General features: G+C 42.0%; 3 protein-coding genes across 8 annotated transcripts in view; 2 read left to right on the top strand and 1 right to left on the bottom strand.

Moving 5' to 3' along the window:
- LOC128076739 (lactase/phlorizin hydrolase-like) overlaps nucleotides 1–20,863 on the top strand; it is a 48,958-nt gene extending 28,095 nt beyond the window's left edge. The window contains exon 18 of the transcript XR_008204637.1: nucleotides 20,729–20,863. The gene's annotated coding sequence lies outside the window, so the exon portion shown is untranslated. The remainder of the gene's footprint in view (nucleotides 1–20,728) is intronic.
- Nucleotides 1–20,902, bottom strand: part of UBXN4 (UBX domain protein 4) — a 45,927-nt gene that overhangs the window by 11,227 nt on the left and 13,798 nt on the right. The window lies entirely within an intron of this gene.
- Nucleotides 3,184–20,863, top strand: LCT (lactase). The gene is made up of 17 exons (XM_052674881.1): nucleotides 3,184–3,857; nucleotides 4,856–4,935; nucleotides 6,167–6,250; nucleotides 6,772–6,874; nucleotides 7,219–7,294; nucleotides 8,093–8,774; nucleotides 9,122–9,767; nucleotides 12,058–13,617; nucleotides 13,945–14,213; nucleotides 14,677–14,967; nucleotides 15,561–15,759; nucleotides 16,076–16,278; nucleotides 16,466–16,575; nucleotides 17,186–17,320; nucleotides 18,012–18,235; nucleotides 19,018–19,254; nucleotides 19,923–20,863. Exons 1-17 carry the CDS (start codon nucleotides 3,203–3,205, stop codon nucleotides 20,126–20,128), a joined length of 5,760 nt encoding a protein of 1,919 aa, XP_052530841.1. The 5' UTR covers nucleotides 3,184–3,202; the 3' UTR covers nucleotides 20,129–20,863.

Consider the following 20,902-nt stretch of genomic DNA (forward strand, 5'->3'; position numbering starts at 1 on the left):
TAATATTTGTTTAGAAAGATAAAAGCATATATGAAATCTCAATTTCCAGCTTATCTTAAGTTTTTGCACTCCAGAATACGGAATTTTGTAATGTATTTGGAAATCAATTTTTCAAACTAGAACATAAATATATTGGATCCTTTTAGCATGTTAAAAGCTACAGTCAACATTTGGGTTTGTTATTTTTACTGTAATTTCAAGGCTTACCTTTTTGGTTCCAAGAATTTGTGAACAGTTTAATATTGTACCAAACAAGAACACAATTTGAGTTAATAGAAAAGATTGTAAGTTGATTTTGTGACCTTTGTCTCATCTGTACTTCAACTCCTGGTGAGTAAGGGAATAACAAACTCCAATTTGAATGCTAACAAGTTTTGGGAGCAATGCTGTCAATGCAAGGCAGCAGAATACTTCTCTTAATGCACTTTTAAGAGGTAAATACTATTTCAAATGTGTAACTTTTTAAATGTAGCCTCTGGGATTTACACCTTAGTCTCTTTTTCCAGTACACCATCCTGCATTTGCTGAGAATGGGAATTATCTTCCTCCACTCCATGATGTGTCCATTTAGCCTTCCACATGTTACTGCAGAATTTCTTCATCAGGAGTTCCTAGAGTTGTGCTGAAGGTGACATTATGTATTGCTTTTGGAATTCATTTTGTTAGCCTGTATTAGATGAGTAATTGATGCATAGTCCCAAATAATCTTTATTGCACTGCCAGTTTGAGCCAACTAAATCAAATTCTTGCTCACTTCAATGTATTGATCTTCTGACCCCGAGCTGATTTTAATTACTGACTAAATTGGCCTCCTTGTTTTACAACCATTAAGCAAATAGTGTAGGTGCTGTATTATTGTTTGATATAACATTTGGAAGTTAGTTATACCATTTTTTTCTGCTGCCAGCTCTTAGAGCCAGTTTCTCCTGAACTTTAAAAAGCCCAGAAACTGAAGAGATAGAACTAAGAATGACAAATGAAGCAAAGCAGGGAAGCAAGGAATTGGGTAAGCTGCTTATGGCAATGGAGGCCCAACAGAGGCTTGTGGAAGCTCCCTGTCATACCAGTGCCAGTTCTGAGAGAGATTTACTTTGTATTTCTGGTAGAGATCAAATGTGGACACTTAAGAGTTGCTTTGTACTTCAGTTGCATGAGCGTCCAGTATTCTGGTATGGTAGTTTAGCTGTTAGTTATGAAAAATGGGGAAGAAAAGTGATAGTTTCCAAAAGAAAATTATTGGAAAGTCCAGGTTAGAAAGGATCACTGCGCATCTTTTTATCCAAGCTCTTGTTGGCATCAGAGCCATCGATTAGATTGTCCTGTACCAAACTGAGTCTTGAATGTTCCCTGCATGGGAAATACTATCACTTTTCTAGGTAACCTATTCCTGTTTTTCCAATGCCCTGTGTTTCTAACATTTCTAACTCCTGAAGCACCAGGCTTTGCTGTTTAAATGTTTTCTCTTAAAACAGAAAACCCAATCAACAAAACAAAAACCTCCAGATTTCTGACAGTGACTGTTGCAAGCATCTGCTGCTTTAACTGTGGAGTTGTGACCAATGCCTTTAATACAAGTACAATCATATTTTAAAAAATATCTAAATAATGAAGTGATCCCACTGTGCTTAATATAAATAGCATGAAACAAATCCAAGAGAATATTTAAACTGTCTTATATTTCTAGATTGAAGCCTAAATTCCTTACAGATTTGCTAAAGAGTCGTAGGTTCTTCTGTAGAGGACATGGATTCCCACTTCTCTTTGTTGTCTGCAGAGGTAAATCATTGCAGTCCAAATGTTCCTTAGTCTGACTATGCATACTTTAAACATGGATGTTATATTTATGGAATTAAAAGATTCATAAATGTTGCAAGCTGTACTGTGCTGTCATTGGGCACTGTTTGCAGTAACATTTCTCTGCAACTTTTTTCCCATAAACTGCATCTCAGCTAAAGCTACATTTTATGAAAAACAACTGCCCCCCCTGCAGCAATGATTTTCTATATTGTTCATAACTCACCCTAAGGACAGGGAGATATTTGTTCTTCGTTATGCTTTCTTTCTTTCCTCTGCTCTCTTTCGGTAAGGAGGAAATGTTTTCTTCCTACTTCCTCTTTCCCTACAATTCTGTATGCATCGTAGAGAGGAGGGATATTTTTCTGGAGTTAACACTGCTGTACTCAAAAGCTAACAGCAGGTGGTGCTGTATATAAGGTTCCTATTCTATCTTGTTAAGTTCATTGTGGCTGGGAGGGAAAGAGTACTTGAGTGCTCAAAACAGGCGCAATGTTCCAACAAGTTTTTTAAGGCTCCTTAAAAATATAAAATAGTCACCTGAGCATCAAACAGAGTTCAAGTACACCAATTATAGGCTTTGTATATGCAGGAGGTTGTCAACTGTGAGTAAAAGCAAAAGTTTAGAGACAGTTTCTACTGTAATTTAAATAATACTGAAAGTATTTCTTTGCAATGATAAGTTGCCCAGATAATTCCACTAATGTTTTATGCAAAAAGTAGCTTTTAAGGGAGGTGAAGCGGGAGACAACTGGTTTTTCAGTATAGTTTCATTATAGTTATGTAGAATTTTGTTTAGTTAATTTAAGCTTGTGCTGCAATTAGGCAGCACAGATAGTGGTTCTCAATAACACAATCTCAACTCTTCAGTTTTGCTGTATTTGCATGTAGAGCTGTGAAGTTATCTCCTTGTTGCAGCAATTTGGGTAAGAGATCTCTGTGCACTCACCTTACTAACAGATAAAGTGTTCTCGAGGCTGTAAGAAGGAGTACTTTGGTTAGCAATAAAATAATACTGTTATTAGCATGGGGACACACAGTGTATCTGCTTCTTGAGTTTATGTAACAATAACTGTAACAACAACTTTTCCAAATGGAAGTAAGATGCTGCCTTCTCAGATTTCCTTCATGCAACCAAGAATTACAGCACAAATGTGCCTCCTCATTGGTGACACCAGGCATTGGTGTCACCAGCCGCAGCCAAGTAGGTGATTCTGCTTTTGTTACCTTTTGCATCCAGAACGTCTATTTATTTGTTCATCTATCAATTGAAAGTCCTGATTTGTTATCATTTGAGTGTCAGCTGTTTCTGGGAGCACTGAAGTTCATAACAGATAACTGCAGTTAAATATTACTCCTACTATAATATAAATAATGTGGACACAAAGTTTGTGAGCCAGGTCCAGAAATGGAGCTCATTTGTAAGACAGTTGTCTTGTTCTTGTTAGTCTCTACTAGCTTTGGGAGAGATGGGGAATCAGCTCAGAACTTTGTTGCCATTGCTGGGCCTCTGCCTACCACATCAGCGCACAGATTGCATCTGCAGAGCCACGTTCTACCCAAAGAAGCTTTGGACCCTACTGTGTCTGAAGCCCATGATGACTTCTGTCAGCAAGATGCTGTGATTTCCCAACTGCCCCAGTACTTCTCCCACCTCCGTGAGATTGGGGTAACACATTACAAAGTCTTCCTGCCGTGGGCGCGCATCCTTCCTGACGGGGATGCCAAGAAGCCAGATGAAGCTCAAGTGCGGTGCTACCAGGAGCTGCTCAAAATGCTGGTTGCTGCAGACCTCAGGCCAGTGGTCGTTCTCCATCACAAGGGTGTTCCTGATAGTGTGGCTGCGGGCAGGAAGGCGAGCTCTTTTGCTGACCTTTTTGTGGACTATGCAGAGTTCAGTTTCGATGTTTTTGGAGGCCTGGCTGATATGTGGCTCACCTTCAGTGACTTGCCTGAGCTCCTGGGAAGCCTGCCTTACAGTGACCTCCAGGCCCGTGTCCAGGCCCTGGCTGCTGCTCATGAAAGAGCTTACAGAGTTTACCATGAGAAATACTCTGTGTCAGGTAAGAACAGGGGGAAGGATTTTTGTGTACGACCTTCGCACAATTTGTTACGTGTGATCTCTGTGATTCTATCAGCAATGCTTTCAGAATTACTTAGAAATATTTGAGTAATGGATTTCTTCAAACACCCTATTTTCATAATTGTTCTTCAATTACTAGTAATAGCATTTTGCTTAAAATGACAGCCAAAGTAGTCAGGGAGAACATAGGCAAGTATCTCTGTGTGCATACTGACATGTATTCTTTTTAAGCGTTAAGAAGCCTCAGGTTAATTTCAGCAGCAGAAACTGGTACTTTAAAAACAGATGTTACCATACTTGTCCCTGCTTTGTCTCCTAAGGACTCATCTACGTGCTTGTTGAGGGTCCTTACTGAAAACTAGTTGGTACCCTGGAATAACAGTAGTCTTGTACTGCTTATATATCAAATCTTAAATGTATTGTCTAGGAAATATCCTTAATTCCTGATTAATCACCTCATTTTCAAGGCCTTCTTACATATTTCAGTGTCACTGATTATTGAAATTGCAATTGCCACTGTTCCATTTTAGGGAGGGGAACATTTTGCCATCCAGTTAAGTAGCTATCTGTCTTCAGCATGATGGGAGTTGGCTTTTTCATTAAGATATTTCCAAAGGAATGCATCTTTAGAGGTCCAGACCTGAAGAATATGGTCCAATTTATCTACCAGCTTTCTACCCAAGGGTAGAAAACTTTGAAAATGTACTTATAAAACCCAGTGGAACAAAACTGACTATGCTTTAAAATGGCATCTCTCATTTATTTCAAGTGAAATGTACTGACAAGATAAAAAAGAAAAAAAACATTTGTGAAGCAAGATGGTTACTTTTAAGGTAAAGTATCTTGATAATGAAAAATGCTTTAAAATTATATGTCTTACTTGATTATAAAATATCTACAGTGATATTTTATTTCTGTTTGCATTTCCTGCACTACTGATAGATCATGCTTTTGTTTTGTTTTGTTTGGTTTTCCAAGGTGGAAAGCTGTCCATTGCTTTAGGAATGGATCTTACCTTGGATAGGACTTCATCTGAGCTGCTTTCAGTTTCTCTTCAGGTAACACCTTAATGAAAATTATTTCCAATTTAAATTTGATTTTGTTTCACTTGATTTTGATACATAGGATTAAGTGATGTATTGCAAGCTATATAAGAGTTTAGTTGTCCAATGTGGTACATTTTACCTTTTTATTATCTCAATTATATGACGTTCTCTGATTTTAAAAATTACTTCAACATTCTTTCTTGGCTAGTAAGCACTGATTTAAAAACATGGAGGCATATTTTCTCTCATATATTTGGCAGCTTTAGCAGTATAGATGCTTAAATACCAAGCTGTCTGCAAAAACTGTACCTACTGCTTTTTTATTTGCAGGTCTATCTAATGCACAACCAAATAAAAATTACTCTATTTAAAATAATTGCTATTTAAAAAAAAAAATCTATTTAATGTGTTGAAGCACAGCCTGAGCTATGCTAAAAGTGGTCTAGAACAGAGATGGCACAATCTCCATAAAGATGATGACATCCCTTCTTTGGTAAAGACCAAACCCCTCATTAGTTGTTCTTTTTGCCTAGAGCATGTTGATGTGGGATGCAGTGAACAAATGACAATGCAGGCATTTGGCTCGTCCTTCCATATTTAATGGTAGGACAAATAAGTGTGACATCTCAAGGATATAGGCAAGGTGTGGTTCATAGGAGGAGGAAAGTTGTACTGAAGGAGCTGACTAAACTAGAAAAAACTCTTGGACTGAAAAATAAATGGAAGGCTTATCAGTTTGTTTGTTCAATCGCAGCTTCAGCAACTGGTTGAATAAAAGAATGCTATCTATTCTTTTGAACTTGTGGACTTTTAGTAAAGTAACATCTGTGGTGTGCAATGACTAAAGATTTCTGAAATGGACTTTCTCCAAAGGGTTATTGATAAGGCCACCCTGAGTCATACGGCGATAAAGGTTTCTCTATCTGATTAATCAGAGGCTCTTCAGTCTTGCCAATTTAAACAATCAATTGTAAATCAGGAATATTAAATGCATAAAATATTCTTACAATGAATTTTTAAACTCTAGTGCTTCTAAAATTTAGCTTTGTTTAGAAGGAAAGGCACAAAATGCATCTTCTCGTACAGCGTCCGCTTTGTACTCGTATTTTCCAGGGTTCTGTGTATCTTTCTGGCTTCTTACTCCAGCAGTGCCTGTATCAAACATCTAGCAACTTCTATGTTTTGAACAGAATACTGCAATAATTTTCCAATAGGATGATCATTTTCCCTTTCTTGTTTCCAGGATTCAGTGGACTTCCTGTCTCTTCGCCTTCAGTACAGGTGTGGAAATGAAAAAGATTTCCACCGGAAAATGAGTGAATTCCAGGTAACATTATGCAGTGTGAAAATGAACACTGAACTTGACGGACGTGGAGTTAAAACTCTAGTGATAGGGTAGAGCAGATAGAATAAATCCATCATTGTTCTTACAGTTCTACTGAACTTGGTAAGCCATCTGTAACAGCTTATTTTGCAAAAAAGTGACTTAGAGGGGATCTCACACTGAATTTGAAGTCGTGGATAATTTGCAGTAGTAGACAATTAAGGTACTGTTGTACGTCATTCAGCACCTAGGTGCACGTGTCTGCAGGGATGAGCACTGAGATGATCTGCCTTGCTCACGATTGTGTAGCATATGCAATACCAGCCTGAAAAGGAGCATGTCAGGCTCTTTGTTAACAGTTTTGCTCTGTGTATCTGTAGCAGGGCACTTATTCCCTCTAAATCAGAGGGCGATGGCCTAGCCAGAAGTGAAGAGCAAGAAATGGAAACTTCCCACATGTCATCTTTGGAAAACCATAAATATTATAAAAAATAGAAATCTCTCTTTGAATTCTTGTTTTGCAGAAAGTCTGGAAGGACATAGAAGTATTGCTTTTTAGTCTGAATTTCCTTGATTGTGATTCCTTGGAAGAGAATCCATTCATACCAGTAGCTGCCATTGTCACTGGTAAGTGACATGTTTTAAGGAGTAGAAGAGTTCTGTAGCAGGGCTCTGAAAGGAAAATTATGTAATTGTCCTTTCCAGACCATTGCTATTAAGTGAAATAATCTTACAGGTTTCTGGTGGTGGTGGTGTTGTTGTTTTGGTTTTTTGGTTTTTTTTTTTTTTTTTTTTTAATTTTTCCTGGGGAAAAAAACAACAAACAACACAACATACTAAATCTGAGAAAAACAGCTATTAGTTATTTGAAAAAAAAATAAATAAAAAAGCCTTGTTTCAAAAGATGTAATTGTATGCACGAGTAATGTCATACAGTCTGCGATATTTATCCATCTGTTGTTTGTTTTCAGCTATTAATAAGGAGAAGGCACGTACAATTGGATATGATGTGAATGAATTCTTGGACTTCTCATCTCATGCTTTAAGGTACAGTTCTTTTCCCTTAAATCACATACTGTAATAAATTAGTATCCTTTAGAAACAAGTGTGCTAGGCAGACAGGAGACGGCTGTAGTGGTAAAATCGCTGTTAGCTGCTTAAAGGAATGCAGGGGAAAGCCTTTGTGCCCAGTCCAGTCTCTTGCTGTTACTGGCAGTCTTCTAACCTGCTATTTCAGGAAATGTAACTGTCTCTCCTTCATGCTTAGTTACCCAGATTGCACCTTCAAGACAGTAATAGCAGGCATATATTCCAAGCATACTGTTCTTTTTTCATCTGCATAGCATATATAAATTTATATTATGTGTGTATATATATAAAATTAAATTAAAAACATAAAATAGTAACTATCCTATGATAGTGAGAAGCCAATTGTGCCTACAGAGTTGTAGGGAATGTCATTGCACAGGAAGAAGCCAGGGACCAGTGAGGCAGGATTGATTGGTTTTAGGTTATCCTGTGAAGACTTGTGAGCGTGTGAAATTGCTGCACACTGCAAGGATTTTGTTTGTGTCTTTGACCTAGTTTAATGAATTTTGAAAATCTATCTGCTGAGAAATGCACGAGATACATAGCACTTGAGGTGCTCTGCAGTTTATTGCACTTCTCCTTCATCTGCCAGCTGGATGGCAGGACGTTGGATTGGTTGGATGGCAAAGTGGCTGTTCCCTAACTGGCATATGTGAGTTGAATGAGAAGCAAACAATTATTTATGCTCCTTGTCTGCAAATTCTGTGGCACTGGCATCCACCTTGAGGTTGTAACTCTTTTTTATTCTATTTTCAGCAAAACATACAATCTACAAGAGAATCCAATTGCTGCCCCTCGCTCCTCCTATCAAACAATTTGGGAAATGTTTGCTAACCAGTCCGAATTGGAGAGGGATACTTTCCTGCAAGATGTTTTCCCAAGTGGTTTCCTCTGGGGCACGTCAACAGGTGCCTTTAATATTGAAGGAGCCTGGGCAGAGGATGGGAAAGGAGAGAGCATCTGGGATCGGTTTGGACACGAAGGTCATGTCTACATGAACCAAACAACAGATGTGGCGTGTGACAGCTACCACAAAACTAGCTATGATGTTTATTTGCTTAGAGGTCTTCATCCCCAGCTGTACAAGTTTTCTATAGCCTGGCCTAGAATTTTCCCTGCTGGCACCAATGAAACCATCAGCATCAAGGGTGTGGATTATTACAACCAATTAATTGACAGGTTGCTAGAGGCTAACATTGAGCCCATGGTGACTCTTTTCCACTGGGACCTCCCACAGGCTCTTCAGGTTCTTGGTGGCTGGCAGAATGACAGTATCATAGATGCTTTTGCAAGCTATGCAGACTTCTGCTTTGCCACTTTTGGGGATCGGGTCAAGTTTTGGGTTACGTTCCACGAGCCTTGGGTTATCAGCTATGCTGGCTATGGCACCGGAGAGCATCCTCCAGGAATCACCGATCCAGGAATAGCATCTTACAAGGTAGGGACATAAGATCCTACAGCTGCCATTGTTGTGTTCCCCAGTTTCTGCAAATTTTAACGATGCTTGAGCCTAATCTGAGACAGTTGTTTGCTTTCTGGACTTATGATGCTCCCAAGCAAATGCATTACTTAATGTATTACTAATGGATGCTATGGATGTTATTTTCTGTTCTGAAATCAGCCAGATTCTTATACTTAATCCAAATCCTGCTGTACTCTCTGCCCACAATTATTTGTTTTGTCAAGTTCTCTTGTTTCACGTGGGGATGTCTTTCTCACAAGGCAGTGTGAATGCAATGTTGTGCAAAGCAGTGAGACACGTATTCCTCTGCTTTATGCCCCCAGGTGGCTCACACAATTCTCAAGGCTCATGCTAAGGTCTGGCACCTGTATAATGACAGGTACCGTTCTCAGCAGCAGGGAAAGGTAGGGCTGGTGCTGAACTCGGATTGGGCTGAACCCCAGACTCCAACCAACTCTGAGGATGTGAAGGCATCAGAGAGGTACCTGCAGTTCATGCTTGGCTGGTTTGCTCACCCTGTATTTGTTGACGGTGACTACCCAGATATCCTGAAGGCTCAGATCCAGGAAGTAAACCAGCAGTGCTCCACAACAGTTGCACAGCTGCCTGTGTTTACGGAGGAGGAGAAAACCTGGGTGAAAGGAACGGCAGACTTTTTTGGCCTTTCCCATTACACTTCCCACCTGGTTAGTGCCGTGGCTAGTGGTACCTGCACACCTGGATACGAAAGCATTGGGAACTTCTCTTTGCACGTAGATCCTTCGTGGCCAACGACTGCCTCTTCTTCAATCCATGTGGTCCCGTGGGGATTAAGAAGGCTGCTGAAGTTTGTGTCCCAGGAATATACAGGGGCAAAGGTCCCAATTTACATAGCAGGAAATGGTATGCCAACAGAAGCCACCGGGGATCTTATTAATGACACTCTGCGAGTGGATTATTTCCGCCGATACATCAATGAGGCTCTAAAAGGTATGCTCTTTGGTTTTCTTTTTTTTAAATTAAAATGATGGCAACTGGTTATTCTGTCACTCCCACAGATTAGAATCGTAGAATCATAGAATCATAGAATTACCAAGGTTGGAAAAGACCTAAAAGATCACCCAGTCCAACCGTTCACCTATTCCCAATAGCTCCTACTAAACCATGTCCCTCAACACAACATCCAGCCTTTCCTTGAACACCCCCAAGGTCGGTGACTCCACCACCTCCCTGGGCAGTCCGTTCCAGTGCCTGACCACCCTTTCTGAGAAGTAATACTTCCTCATGTCCAGCCTGAATCTCCCCTGCCGTAGCTTGAAGCCATTCCCCCTGGTCCTATCACTAATGACACAAGAGAAGAGGCCGACCCCCAGCTCACTACAACCTCCCATCAGGAAGTTATAGAGAGCAATGAGGTCTCGTCTGAGCCTCCTCTTCTCCAGGCTGAACATTCCCAGCTCCTTCAGCCTCTCCTCATATGGCCTGTGTTCCAGACCCCTCACCAGCTTTGTTGCCCTCTGAACACGTTCCAGAGCCTCAATATCTTTCTTGCAGTGAGGGGCCCAAAACTGGACACAGTACTCGAGGTGCGGCCTCACTAGTGCTGAATACAGGGGAACAATCACCTCTCTGCTCCTGCTTGCAACACTGTTTCTGATGCAAGCCAGGATGCCATTGGCCTTCTTGGCCACCTGGGCACACTGTCGGCTCACGTTCAGCCAAGCATCAATCAATACCCCCAGGTCCATTTCCTCTACGCAGTCCTCCAGCCACACCGCCCCAAGCCTGTAGCGTCGCCTGGGGTTGTTGTGGCCGAAGTGCAGGACCCGGCATTTGGCCTTGTTGAAACTCATCCCATTGGCTTCAGCCCAGCTCTCCAGCCTGTCCAGGTCCCTCTGTAGGGCCTCGCTACCCCCAGGCAGATCCACACTTCCAGCCAATTTGGTGTCATCTGCGAATTTACTGAGGGTGCACGCGATGCCCTCATCGAGGTCATCAATAAAGATATTGAAGAGGACAGGCCCCAGCACCGACCCCTGGGGAACACCAGTCACGACCGGTCGCCAGCTGGATTTGACTCCATTCACCACCACATTAGCTTTAAAACATCACCATTTGTACAGTAACCTGAGGTGGGCCACCTCTTATGTACAGTGTCATAAATTCCAGCCTATCTGCTGACCAGATATGGAGCTCTCCATTCTGTCTAGGTACTGGAAGAGCTTTTTCATAGGTACAAATACAACCTAACGCCAGTCTCTCAGTGAAAACTACTTTACCTACTTCAGTATCTTTGAAGACAATTTGGCTAAAAGCAGGCTCTTACCTGCAGAGATCTCATAGATGGGACTGAATGATGTCTTTACTGATTCAGCAGATCTAACTGATAGCATCCTGCACCACAGCAAGTTAGAATTTTTAGGGAGATACTTATATCTCAATTATTTTGAGAAAGATTCCGTCTATGCCTTCATCTTTGCAAACTGTGTATCCGCTTAACAAAAATTAATACTGGTAACTGAAGTCCTTTTCAAGTATAGAAATTTGAGATTTTAAATAGATATTTTAGTATCCTTTCTTCAGGTACACAAATCAATAGCATCACAAAACCTTCATTATACTGTATATAATGTATTCATTATGTTGATGATCATTGTACAGCTTTTGATCCTGTTGACCTAGTTCTCAACATGCTGATAGAAGAGCTGCAGAAAACAGCATTTAGCATTGCTGTTTTGCCTCTGCAAAAGGAACATGGACTGCCTATGGAAAGTGAACTTTTCTGGAATAAGAAAGAGTGTGCTTTACTGTAGGCAGTATGAGGAAGGATGCTAGACTTGTCTCTGATGGTACTAAGCATTGTGTCCTGCAGAAATGAATTCTTGTGTGCCAAGGGAAGCTAGACAAGCACTACATACATATTATGTTTCAATTTAACTACAGTGGTAAATATAAAAGAGCACTGTATACTTTAAGCTGATGAGTTGTTCTTGAAAGCTAGAACATAGGGAAGGGAGTACTCATGGCACAAGTGGGCTTTACTCAAATACTTATATTCTGGTATGGTTTTATCACTAAGTCTTTGACTGGCTCCTATTCTAGTGACCATGGCTGTTCTTGCCAAATACTCTAATTGTTTTGTTTTCTTTTACCCAAACACAATTCATAGATGTTTGGCTGTCACCCTGTTGTTATCCTCAGCTGTGTGCTTGTGTTCTGCTCTGCTGCACTCAGAAAGCGTTCAAGTGATTAACAGAGTCTTGTACTGTTTCTATGACAGCGGTAAAACTGGATGCAGTTGATGTTCAGTCATACATTGCTCGATCCCTGGTTGATGGCTTTGAAGGCCCAGAGGGCTACAGCCTAAAATTTGGGCTACATCACGTGAATTTTGAAGATAGCAACAGACCAAGGACTCCCAGGGCAAGTGCTTATTTCTATTCCACTGTTATTGAAAACAATGGTTTCCCGTCCCAAGTCTCAGACAGAAGTTCTGCATCGGTGGTATTTGGCCTACCCACACCATCCAAGTTGCCGAGTCTACCAGCATCAGAAGTTCCCTCCAAGTCAAAGGTTGTCTGGGAGAAGTTTTCATCCCAAACAGACTTTGAAAGAGACATGTACTTTTATGGGACGTTCCCAGAGGACTTCACATGGGGCGTGTCGTCTTCTGCATACCAGATTGAGGGAGGTTGGGATGCGGATGGCAAAGGACCCAGTGTTTGGGATAACTTCACCCATGTGCCAGGAAACATAAAAAACAATGAGACTGGAGATATAGCTTGTAATAGCTACCACAAGGTAGAGGAAGACATTTACCTGCTGAGAGCCTTGGGGGTGAAGAACTATCGTTTCTCTCTGTCCTGGCCTCGAATCTTCCCCAACGGAAGGAACAATTCAGTAAACAGCCATGGTGTTGATTACTACAACCGTCTCATTGATGGGCTGGTCGCAAACAACATCACTCCAATCGTCACGCTGTACCACTGGGACCTGCCCCAAGCTCTCCAGGACATTGGTGGCTGGGAGAGCAGTGAGCTCATTGAACTGTTTGACAGTTTTGCAGACTTCTGTTTCCAGACCTTTGGGGACAGGGTGAAGTTCTGGCTTACTTTCAACGAACCCCAAGTTATTGCTTGGGTTAGCTATGGGACGGGGGAATTCCCACCCAATGTCAATAATCCTGGTGATGCTCCCTACGAAGTGGCACACACCTTACTGAAAGCCCACGCCAGAGTCTTCCACACGTACGATGACAAATACAGAGCGAGTCAGGGAGGAATCATTTCTCTGTGTCTCAATATAGATTGGATTGAGCCAAAGACACCCAGCAACCCCAGGGACTTAGAAGCTGCAGACAGGTACATGCAGTTTTTGGCGGGGTGGTTTGCACATCCAGTTTTCAAAAATGGGGACTACCCTGAGGTCATGAAATGGAAAGTTGGGAACAGGAGTGAGCTCCAAAACCTGCCATCATCCCGCCTACCAGTTTTCACAGCTGAAGAGCGTGAGTACATCAGGGGCACAGCGGATGTTTTCTGTTTCAACACCTACACTGCCAAACTTGTAACCCATGCAACAACCCGCCTGAATCCCTTCTCTTATGAGTACGACCAGGAAATATCAACAGATGTTGACAGCTCCTGGCCTACCTCAGCTCTTGATGGCCATCGGGCTGTGGCCTGGGGGCTGAGGAGGCTGCTGAACTGGATCAAAGAAGAGTATGGGAATCCCCCAATGTACATCATTGAGAACGGAGTGGGGCTAAAGACCGAATCGGATGTTGATGACCAAACCAGGATACTTTACTACAAAACATACATAGATGAAGCTTTAAAAGGTACAAATGTTTGCTTTTATTTTGTGTTGTATATCTCCCCTCTAGATTCCTGTCACAATTTTCCTCTTAGGTGTCGTTTTTAAAAGCATCTTCTGCTGTTCTTTTAATATTCTGAGTGCAATATAAATGTAGTGGGTTTTTTTATGATCTCCTTTGTGTAGCCATTTGTATTCTGTATCCTCCAGATGTGAAGTCTGTTGTGGTCCTTTCTGTTCAGAGATAGCTTGATGAAGCTGAAAGTGTGTATGTGTTTGCAAGTGAATTCCTTGTGGTTTGTTATATGTGTGAAACATCACTGATGTTCTCCCATTGTTTCTGGTCTTTCAGCTTACAAACTGGACGGTGTTAATCTGAGAGGATACAATGCGTGGTCTTTTATGGATTTCTTTGAATGGTTGAATGGTTATGAGCCAAGATTTGGATTGCACGAGGTTGATTTTGATGATCCCAACAGGCCAAGAACCCCAAGGCGCTCGGCTGTGTACTATGCAGAAATCATCCGCAACAACGGCATCCCATTGCCAAAAGAAGATGAATTCTTATATGGAGAGTTTCCAAAGAACTTTTCCTGGAGTGTAGCAACATCTGCATATCAGGTTAGGAAACAAAGACTGACTCTTCAAACATGGACAGTTCATGGACAGTTAATTTGTTTTGGATGAGACACAGCTTCTACATTAGGTTTTATGGTGATTTGAGGGTTACTGTAACAACTGCCTTAAACATCTCAAAGTTTTTCCTTATAATGGCGTGGTTACACCACGGAAATTGAGAAAGCAGCAGAGATTTCACAAGGGGAAGCAAACACCGAGCAGCAGGTTGAAGGGAAACAGCACCTTTCCTTTGACATTGTACTTTGGTAATACTTCTGTGCCTTGAGGCCCAAGAGACCTTACCAGTTTAGTACAGCAAAAAATGATACTGTTTCAAGGCTTACACGTAAGCCAAAATGTTATGTGGTGCCACAAAGTCTGACGGGCAGAATTCTTTCCTAGGCCAAGATGTCAATTTGGAGTTTACTGATGATTTCTCCCTTCCCTCCCCCATCTTCATTTACAGATTGAGGGAGCATGGAGAGCAGATGGGAAAGGACTTAGCATTTGGGACAAATACTCTCACACTCCTTTGAAAATCAGCAATGGTGACAATGGAGATGTAGCTTGTGACAGCTACCACAAGATCGAGGAGGATGTGGAAATGCTGAAACGCCTCAAGGTGTCTCACTATCGCTTTTCAATCTCCTGGTCACGTGTTCTCCCAGATGGGACCACCAGATACGTCAATGAAATGGGATTGAACTACTATGAAAGGCTAATTGATGCTCTTCTGGCAGCCAATATTACGCCTCAGGTAACTGTAAAAAAGGGCTGGAAATCCACCAGAGTGCAGGAGCTGAGAATTATCCTGATGTTGAAAGATCAGATCCCCACTTTCAGATTTGCCTGTGTGGTTCCTATGTTGAGATTACTCAACACAGTTCTTTGAAAGTTCTTTGTCCTTATGAATTCCCAGGCTGTTCAAGATCCCTCAAGAGCAGGTGTTGTACTGCACTGTGCTTCATTTGAGGATCAGTGTAGCTGCAGCTGTTCTTTACTGACTTGAATTCCTGCTGTCACGTGATTATTGCAGGCTTTAGTATGACTGAAAGTGAGAGACTCATCTTGACAGCTGGGCAGGCCCTGAAGGTTGAGTCGTTCTCCCTCATACTAAAGGAACTGGAACACTGGCAGAGTGGCATTTATCAGAGTGTGCAAGTGATCGCTATGACCTCAAATGACTACAGAACAGAAGGCACTGGGGTTACTGCAGATTTGTATGTGCCTGTTAGAAAAATGCAGATGGAGTTGAGCTTATGCCTGCAAACAAGGCCGTTATCTTGTCCTTCATTGTGAAAGTGAATCAATGACCGGCTGAGCCCTTTCTCTCATTGCCGTTCCCTACAGGTCACTCTCTATCACTGGGACCTCCCGCAGGCACTGCAGGACAACGGTGGGTGGGAGAATGATACCATAGTTCAGAGGTTTAAGGAATATGCTGAGCTCCTTTTCCAGAGATTGGGAGACAAAGTGAAATTTTGGATAACCATCAATGAACCCTACAACACTGCATATCTTGGGTATGGCTTTGGCACAGCTGCTCCAGGTAAGACTACTGAGCACAATTTTTGAGAAGGGAAGGGTTGGGCTCTGGCCTGAACACACAGCTTTCTGCTCTCTGTGCTGACAGCAGAGCATGGGCAGGGGGGTGATGTGGGTTCCCCACAGCCTGTGCATGACAGCTGTGCCTTCAGCAGACCTGCTGTCACATACATCTCAGCCCATGGCTGGGCTCAAAGGCACCAGGTACTGCACGCTTGTTCATTTACTGGTGGGCAGCTCTGCATGTCCTGGGTGTTAAGCTGGGAAGAAGCAGATTGGAACTAGGAATTGCTGCTGCAGTGTCTGTGCTGTTCCTGCAGGCATCTCTGTTAGGCCTGGGCGAGCCCCCTATGTGGTGGGGCACAACCTAATCAAGGCCCATGCAGAAGCCTGGCACCTCTACAATGAGACTTACCGTGCGAAACAAGGAGGGCTGATCTCTATCACCATCAACTCTGACTGGGCTGAGCCAAGGAACCCCCACAAACAGGAGGATTTTGATGCTGCTAGACAATACTTACAGGTAGAGAAGAATCTGGTCACAGCTCTCTAGGCTGCTCGTTAAGTTTGCTGCTGTAATACAGGCATTCCTGCGTATCTGTGTGCTCATTATAGGGCCAGCTACTATACATAATGCAGCCTATGGAAAGGAACAGTTAAATCCTTGTTTTAATACATAATTTATCCTTCTCCCTTATTTCCTGAGTTAGTTCCTTATAGGTTGGTTTGCTCATCCCATTTTCAAAAACGGCGATTACAATGAAGTGATGAAGACGAGGATTCGGGAACGCAGCCTGGCCCAGGGTCTGAGCAGCTCCCGGTAAGAGTGCAGGCACAAACTTGCTTTGCTTCTACTTGCTGAGCTAAAACCTGCTTTGCTGATAAGCTGATAAGAAGGAAGTATTCTGTTGAAAATGGCACTATAAAAATCTTAGCACAGTCTCACAGAAAAACTAATTGTATATTTTTTCTCTCTTTACCTTTCTTGCAAATTAAGTTTACTAATATAAAGGAGATTTCTCCAAGCTTCTACCCTGGGGGCAGCACGTTGGCAGCTCAGAGTGATATAATAAATGTAATGCACTATATGTAGTGCTTTGCCTGCCTGGGGCAAATAAATTTTAATTGTTCTTAAAATGATGTACTACTGAACTCAAGCACTGAGCCTCATTCACACCTCTGAATTATATTTATTTGTCTTTCTCATTACTTTTAAATCTATCACATTGCCAGTGTTCTGCTAAGAATATTTTTCCTTTTTTCTTTCTTTCTAGACACATAGAAGGAAAGGAAAGCTTGTGTTTTACCCTGTCTGTGCTTTAGTAACAAATGGATGGGATTTTTCTGATGTTCCTCTAGAAAGATCACAGTACCTTCTTTTGTGCTTATTGCATTTTGATGGCTTTATGCCTTTTTGTTTTCTGTTGCAGACTTCCAGAATTTACAGAAAGTGAAAAGCAAAGAATTAAAGGCACATATGACTACTTTGGTCTAAATCATTATACTACAGTTTTAACATACAAGTATGAGTATTCTACTGCTATTCTGTCGTATGATTCTGACAGGTAAGATGACTGTAAATTGTTGGTCAAGTAAAATATGCACATTTGGGAAGCCTATGCCAACTGAGCAATGTACACTAACAGAAAATAAAGCCATGAGACATTCATATTAAGCTGTTACAACCAGTATTAGGGAAAAAAGCCCCAGACAGTACTTGTGATACTGTGTTCAGAGTAGGCCAGCTACTTTGTTATGATCTGACCAAAAAATGAATTGTTAAGACGGAACAAGGAAAATTAGAGCATCTAAAAATGAAGGAATCAGTCTCATAAGCATTTGGTATCAGGTGCACTTATCATTTTTCCTGCATCCATTCTCCAGTTTGAAATGGGAAAGTGGCCTGGTTTACAGATACTACTACTCCATGTGCTGTTTAAACAGTTGTTGTTTCCCTCCCCACACAGAGTAAACTTCATTAAGTTTAAAGCCAAACAGCTAAATGTAAATTTAACCGTGAAGTGATTAAGCGAAGCTTTTTATCTCCAGGCAGAATCTAACCTTAAAACAAAATATGAGAAGTGTTTTCTGGGGGCTTGTGAACACCAGCACTCTTCACCTCCCCCCAGCTCGGTGCTTTTCACAGCTTGCACCTGGGTGCACTTTTCTATAGAGCTTGGTGTCAGATTTCCCAGCTGAGCAGTAATGCAGGGCCAGGCTCGGGCTGTGCTGTGCTCAGTGTGTGCTCTTCTGCAGGGGTGTTGCTTCAGAAACCGACCGCAGCTGGCTGAGCTCTGGCTCCTTCTGGCTAAAGGTGGTGCCCTTTGGCTTCCGAAAGCTCCTGAGGTGGATAAAGGAAGAGTACAACAACCCTCCTATCTATGTGACTGAAAATGGGATATCAGAGAGAGGAGCCATAGATTTCAATGACACTTGGCGAATGCATTACTATCAGAACTACATTAACGAAGCGCTGAAAGGTAAGATTGCTCATTTAAAGCTGCACGTCGGTCTTGTTGGGAGATGCTGCTGAGCAAAGCAACTTGTAAGGAGCTGACAGATCCCTGGCATCGTGTTTGTAAATTATACACAGGTTTATGCTGCAGGCATGTTGAAAAGCCTTTGGGTTTTAGCAGAAACTGATCACTGCTGGCCAAGACTTTTTGCAGGGAACAGTGATCCAAAGGAAGAACAAACCATGGGTTTAACAGAAGTAACATAAAGGCAGCTTCCTTATATAACTGCATCTGACAAGAGAGGGTTCCATTACTTGACGGGTTAGTGGTTAAACTAGATAGTCCTAACTAGTGCTGTTTCTAAAAGCTGTATCTTGTTCACTACAGATGCACAGAAAAACCCTTGTTTTGCTTAAAGCAGTGGTTAAGCTTGTTTGTCTGCCTTAGAGGGAGCTGACTGCCACCTGTTCAACTACTTGTTACTTTGAGCAGCACAGATCCCCCCCCCCCCATAAACACATTTAAATACTCATCATTCTGTTAAACCTTCACTTCTTGAATGAAAGCTCTGACTTTTGGAGCCAACAGAAGCAGTCTTCATAGGCTGGCTGAGCTGCCCTGGCTCGTTACTAGCTGTAACAACACACAACTGGTAGGGACAGAGAGATGGTGAGACAAACGTGGCAGTAACTGCACTGCACTCAGTGTGCCCTTCTGTAGTGCCCTGTTTGCACCACTGTTGGCCTACTGGTGATTCCTGTCACCTGACTGCTCAACTAACCTGCTGTGCCTGCTCCTGCTAACAGCTGTCGTGCTTGATGGTGTTGACCTGCGTGGCTACACGGCATGGTCACTGATGGACAACTTTGAGTGGGCAGTAGGCTTTGATGAAAGGTTTGGGTTCTACTATGTGAATCACACGGATCCCACATTGCCACGGCTCCCCAAGGCCTCTGCCAGGTACTACTCACAGATCATCAGCTGCAATGGCTTTCCAGATCCTGCAGCAGGCCCACATCCCTGTCTGGAAACGGAGTCTGAAGGTAAGTGGTGCAGCAGCAATTGCACTTCCATGATGTGTCATCCTAAAAGACTATTTTCTGCGGTATTCTTTTAAAGAGCTGGGGTAGTAAACTGCCTGATCACCAGCCTTTATTAATGAAGACATTCATGCGGAACATACGGTCATTTCTGTTTCCAAAACAGAATGTTATGTTAGCATAAAATCTAACACCTAGCTGAGCATCTGTCCTCAAAACAGACAAAAGAAGTTATTGCATTCTATTACGTTTTCCACATCCCACCCATTCAGCACTCCTGCACTGCATTTTTCTTGAAAATGATTTTGACTACTCTCTAAGAAGACTTGGGTAATATTTTTTGTCTTGTGATCTCTGGACTAAGTATATTAACGGAGCCACAACCACTTCAGTTTGGGTGTTTAAAAGGATATTTTCTATCAGCATTTCTATCAGGAATTACTTGTGTCTCCTTCAGCCCCAGCAGCTCACTATAAGCCCTCAGCTGTACCATTACTCTGAGCTAGAGCTGTGTCAATTGCTGTTCCCTGAGACCCACAGCTACTGCCAGAGCACTGAAGAGCCACGCGAAAAAGCCGTGCAGAGTGAGGAAGAAGTGATGCACATGTACACAGGAAAATGCTCCTGACAAGCCATGTACTAACTACTTCTTATTGTTTTCTCATGAACAGTGATACCAGACACCGCACCAGGACTGGCTGCCAGTGTGCACTTTCTGGGATTAGATTTAACATCACACAGTGCAGAAACAGCACTGTATGTGCTTTTTGCTCTTTCTGGAATTGGAGCACTGGGCCTGGCACTTATTTCATACAAATATGGAACATTATCCAAAAGATCTCATAAACAATCATCCGTAGAACTTACTAAAATGTAAAATGTAATTCATTTGAATATGTGGAACGGATTGAAACAGTATCTCTTCTTGCTAAAATGCTTTTTTTTTTCTTAACAAAGAATGCCTACAGAACCGTACTCTGCAGTACTGAAAAAGATACCTGGGGCTTATACTGCTGCACCTCAGTATCTTGCCTTGGAGGTGATTTCCAATCTTGCTGTTGGCTTAAAATATGAAGTAAAAAACACTAACTTTTTTTCCAGCTACTACTGATAATTTTTTTCAAGTCAAAATTGACTGCTCCAAGTTGTGTAAGGATTCTGAGCCTAAACCTTCATCTGCCCTCCTTCATGATCTTCCCTTGGATCCTTCTTGTCTTTCCAAGGGATCTGAGAGCATCCCACGAAGCTCTGCTGCTGCTTAATCTTTCAAAGACAAGCGAGTGCCAACACTGGCACAAACAGGGAGAGCAGAATGTACTGTTCTATTGCAGCTACTGTGCAGGTTCCCCCCCATCATTCCTTCATTTCATCGATAGTATTTTCTCAATTTTATCGTGAATTATTTTTAACAAAAGCAAAAGCACTAAGCCTTTACATTTGAACAGTGCAATACTTACTGAAGTTCCTTTACAAAGAGGTCTGCAGCAGCACTGAACACCTGTAACTGTAAAAAATATAAATGCTCAATACCTGGGGAGGAAGACAAGTCAGCATTCTTCATATGTGAAAGCCACGTCCTCACCTTCAAAATAAAAGTTTCTGCGCTCTTGTATTGCAGTCTCTCTTCTCAACGTTTCCACTTCATGTGACA

This window comes from Tympanuchus pallidicinctus, unplaced genomic scaffold (assembly GCF_026119805.1).
Source record: "Tympanuchus pallidicinctus isolate F22 unplaced genomic scaffold, pur_lepc_1.0 scaffold15, whole genome shotgun sequence".
Lineage (NCBI taxonomy): Eukaryota > Metazoa > Chordata > Aves > Galliformes > Phasianidae > Tympanuchus > Tympanuchus pallidicinctus.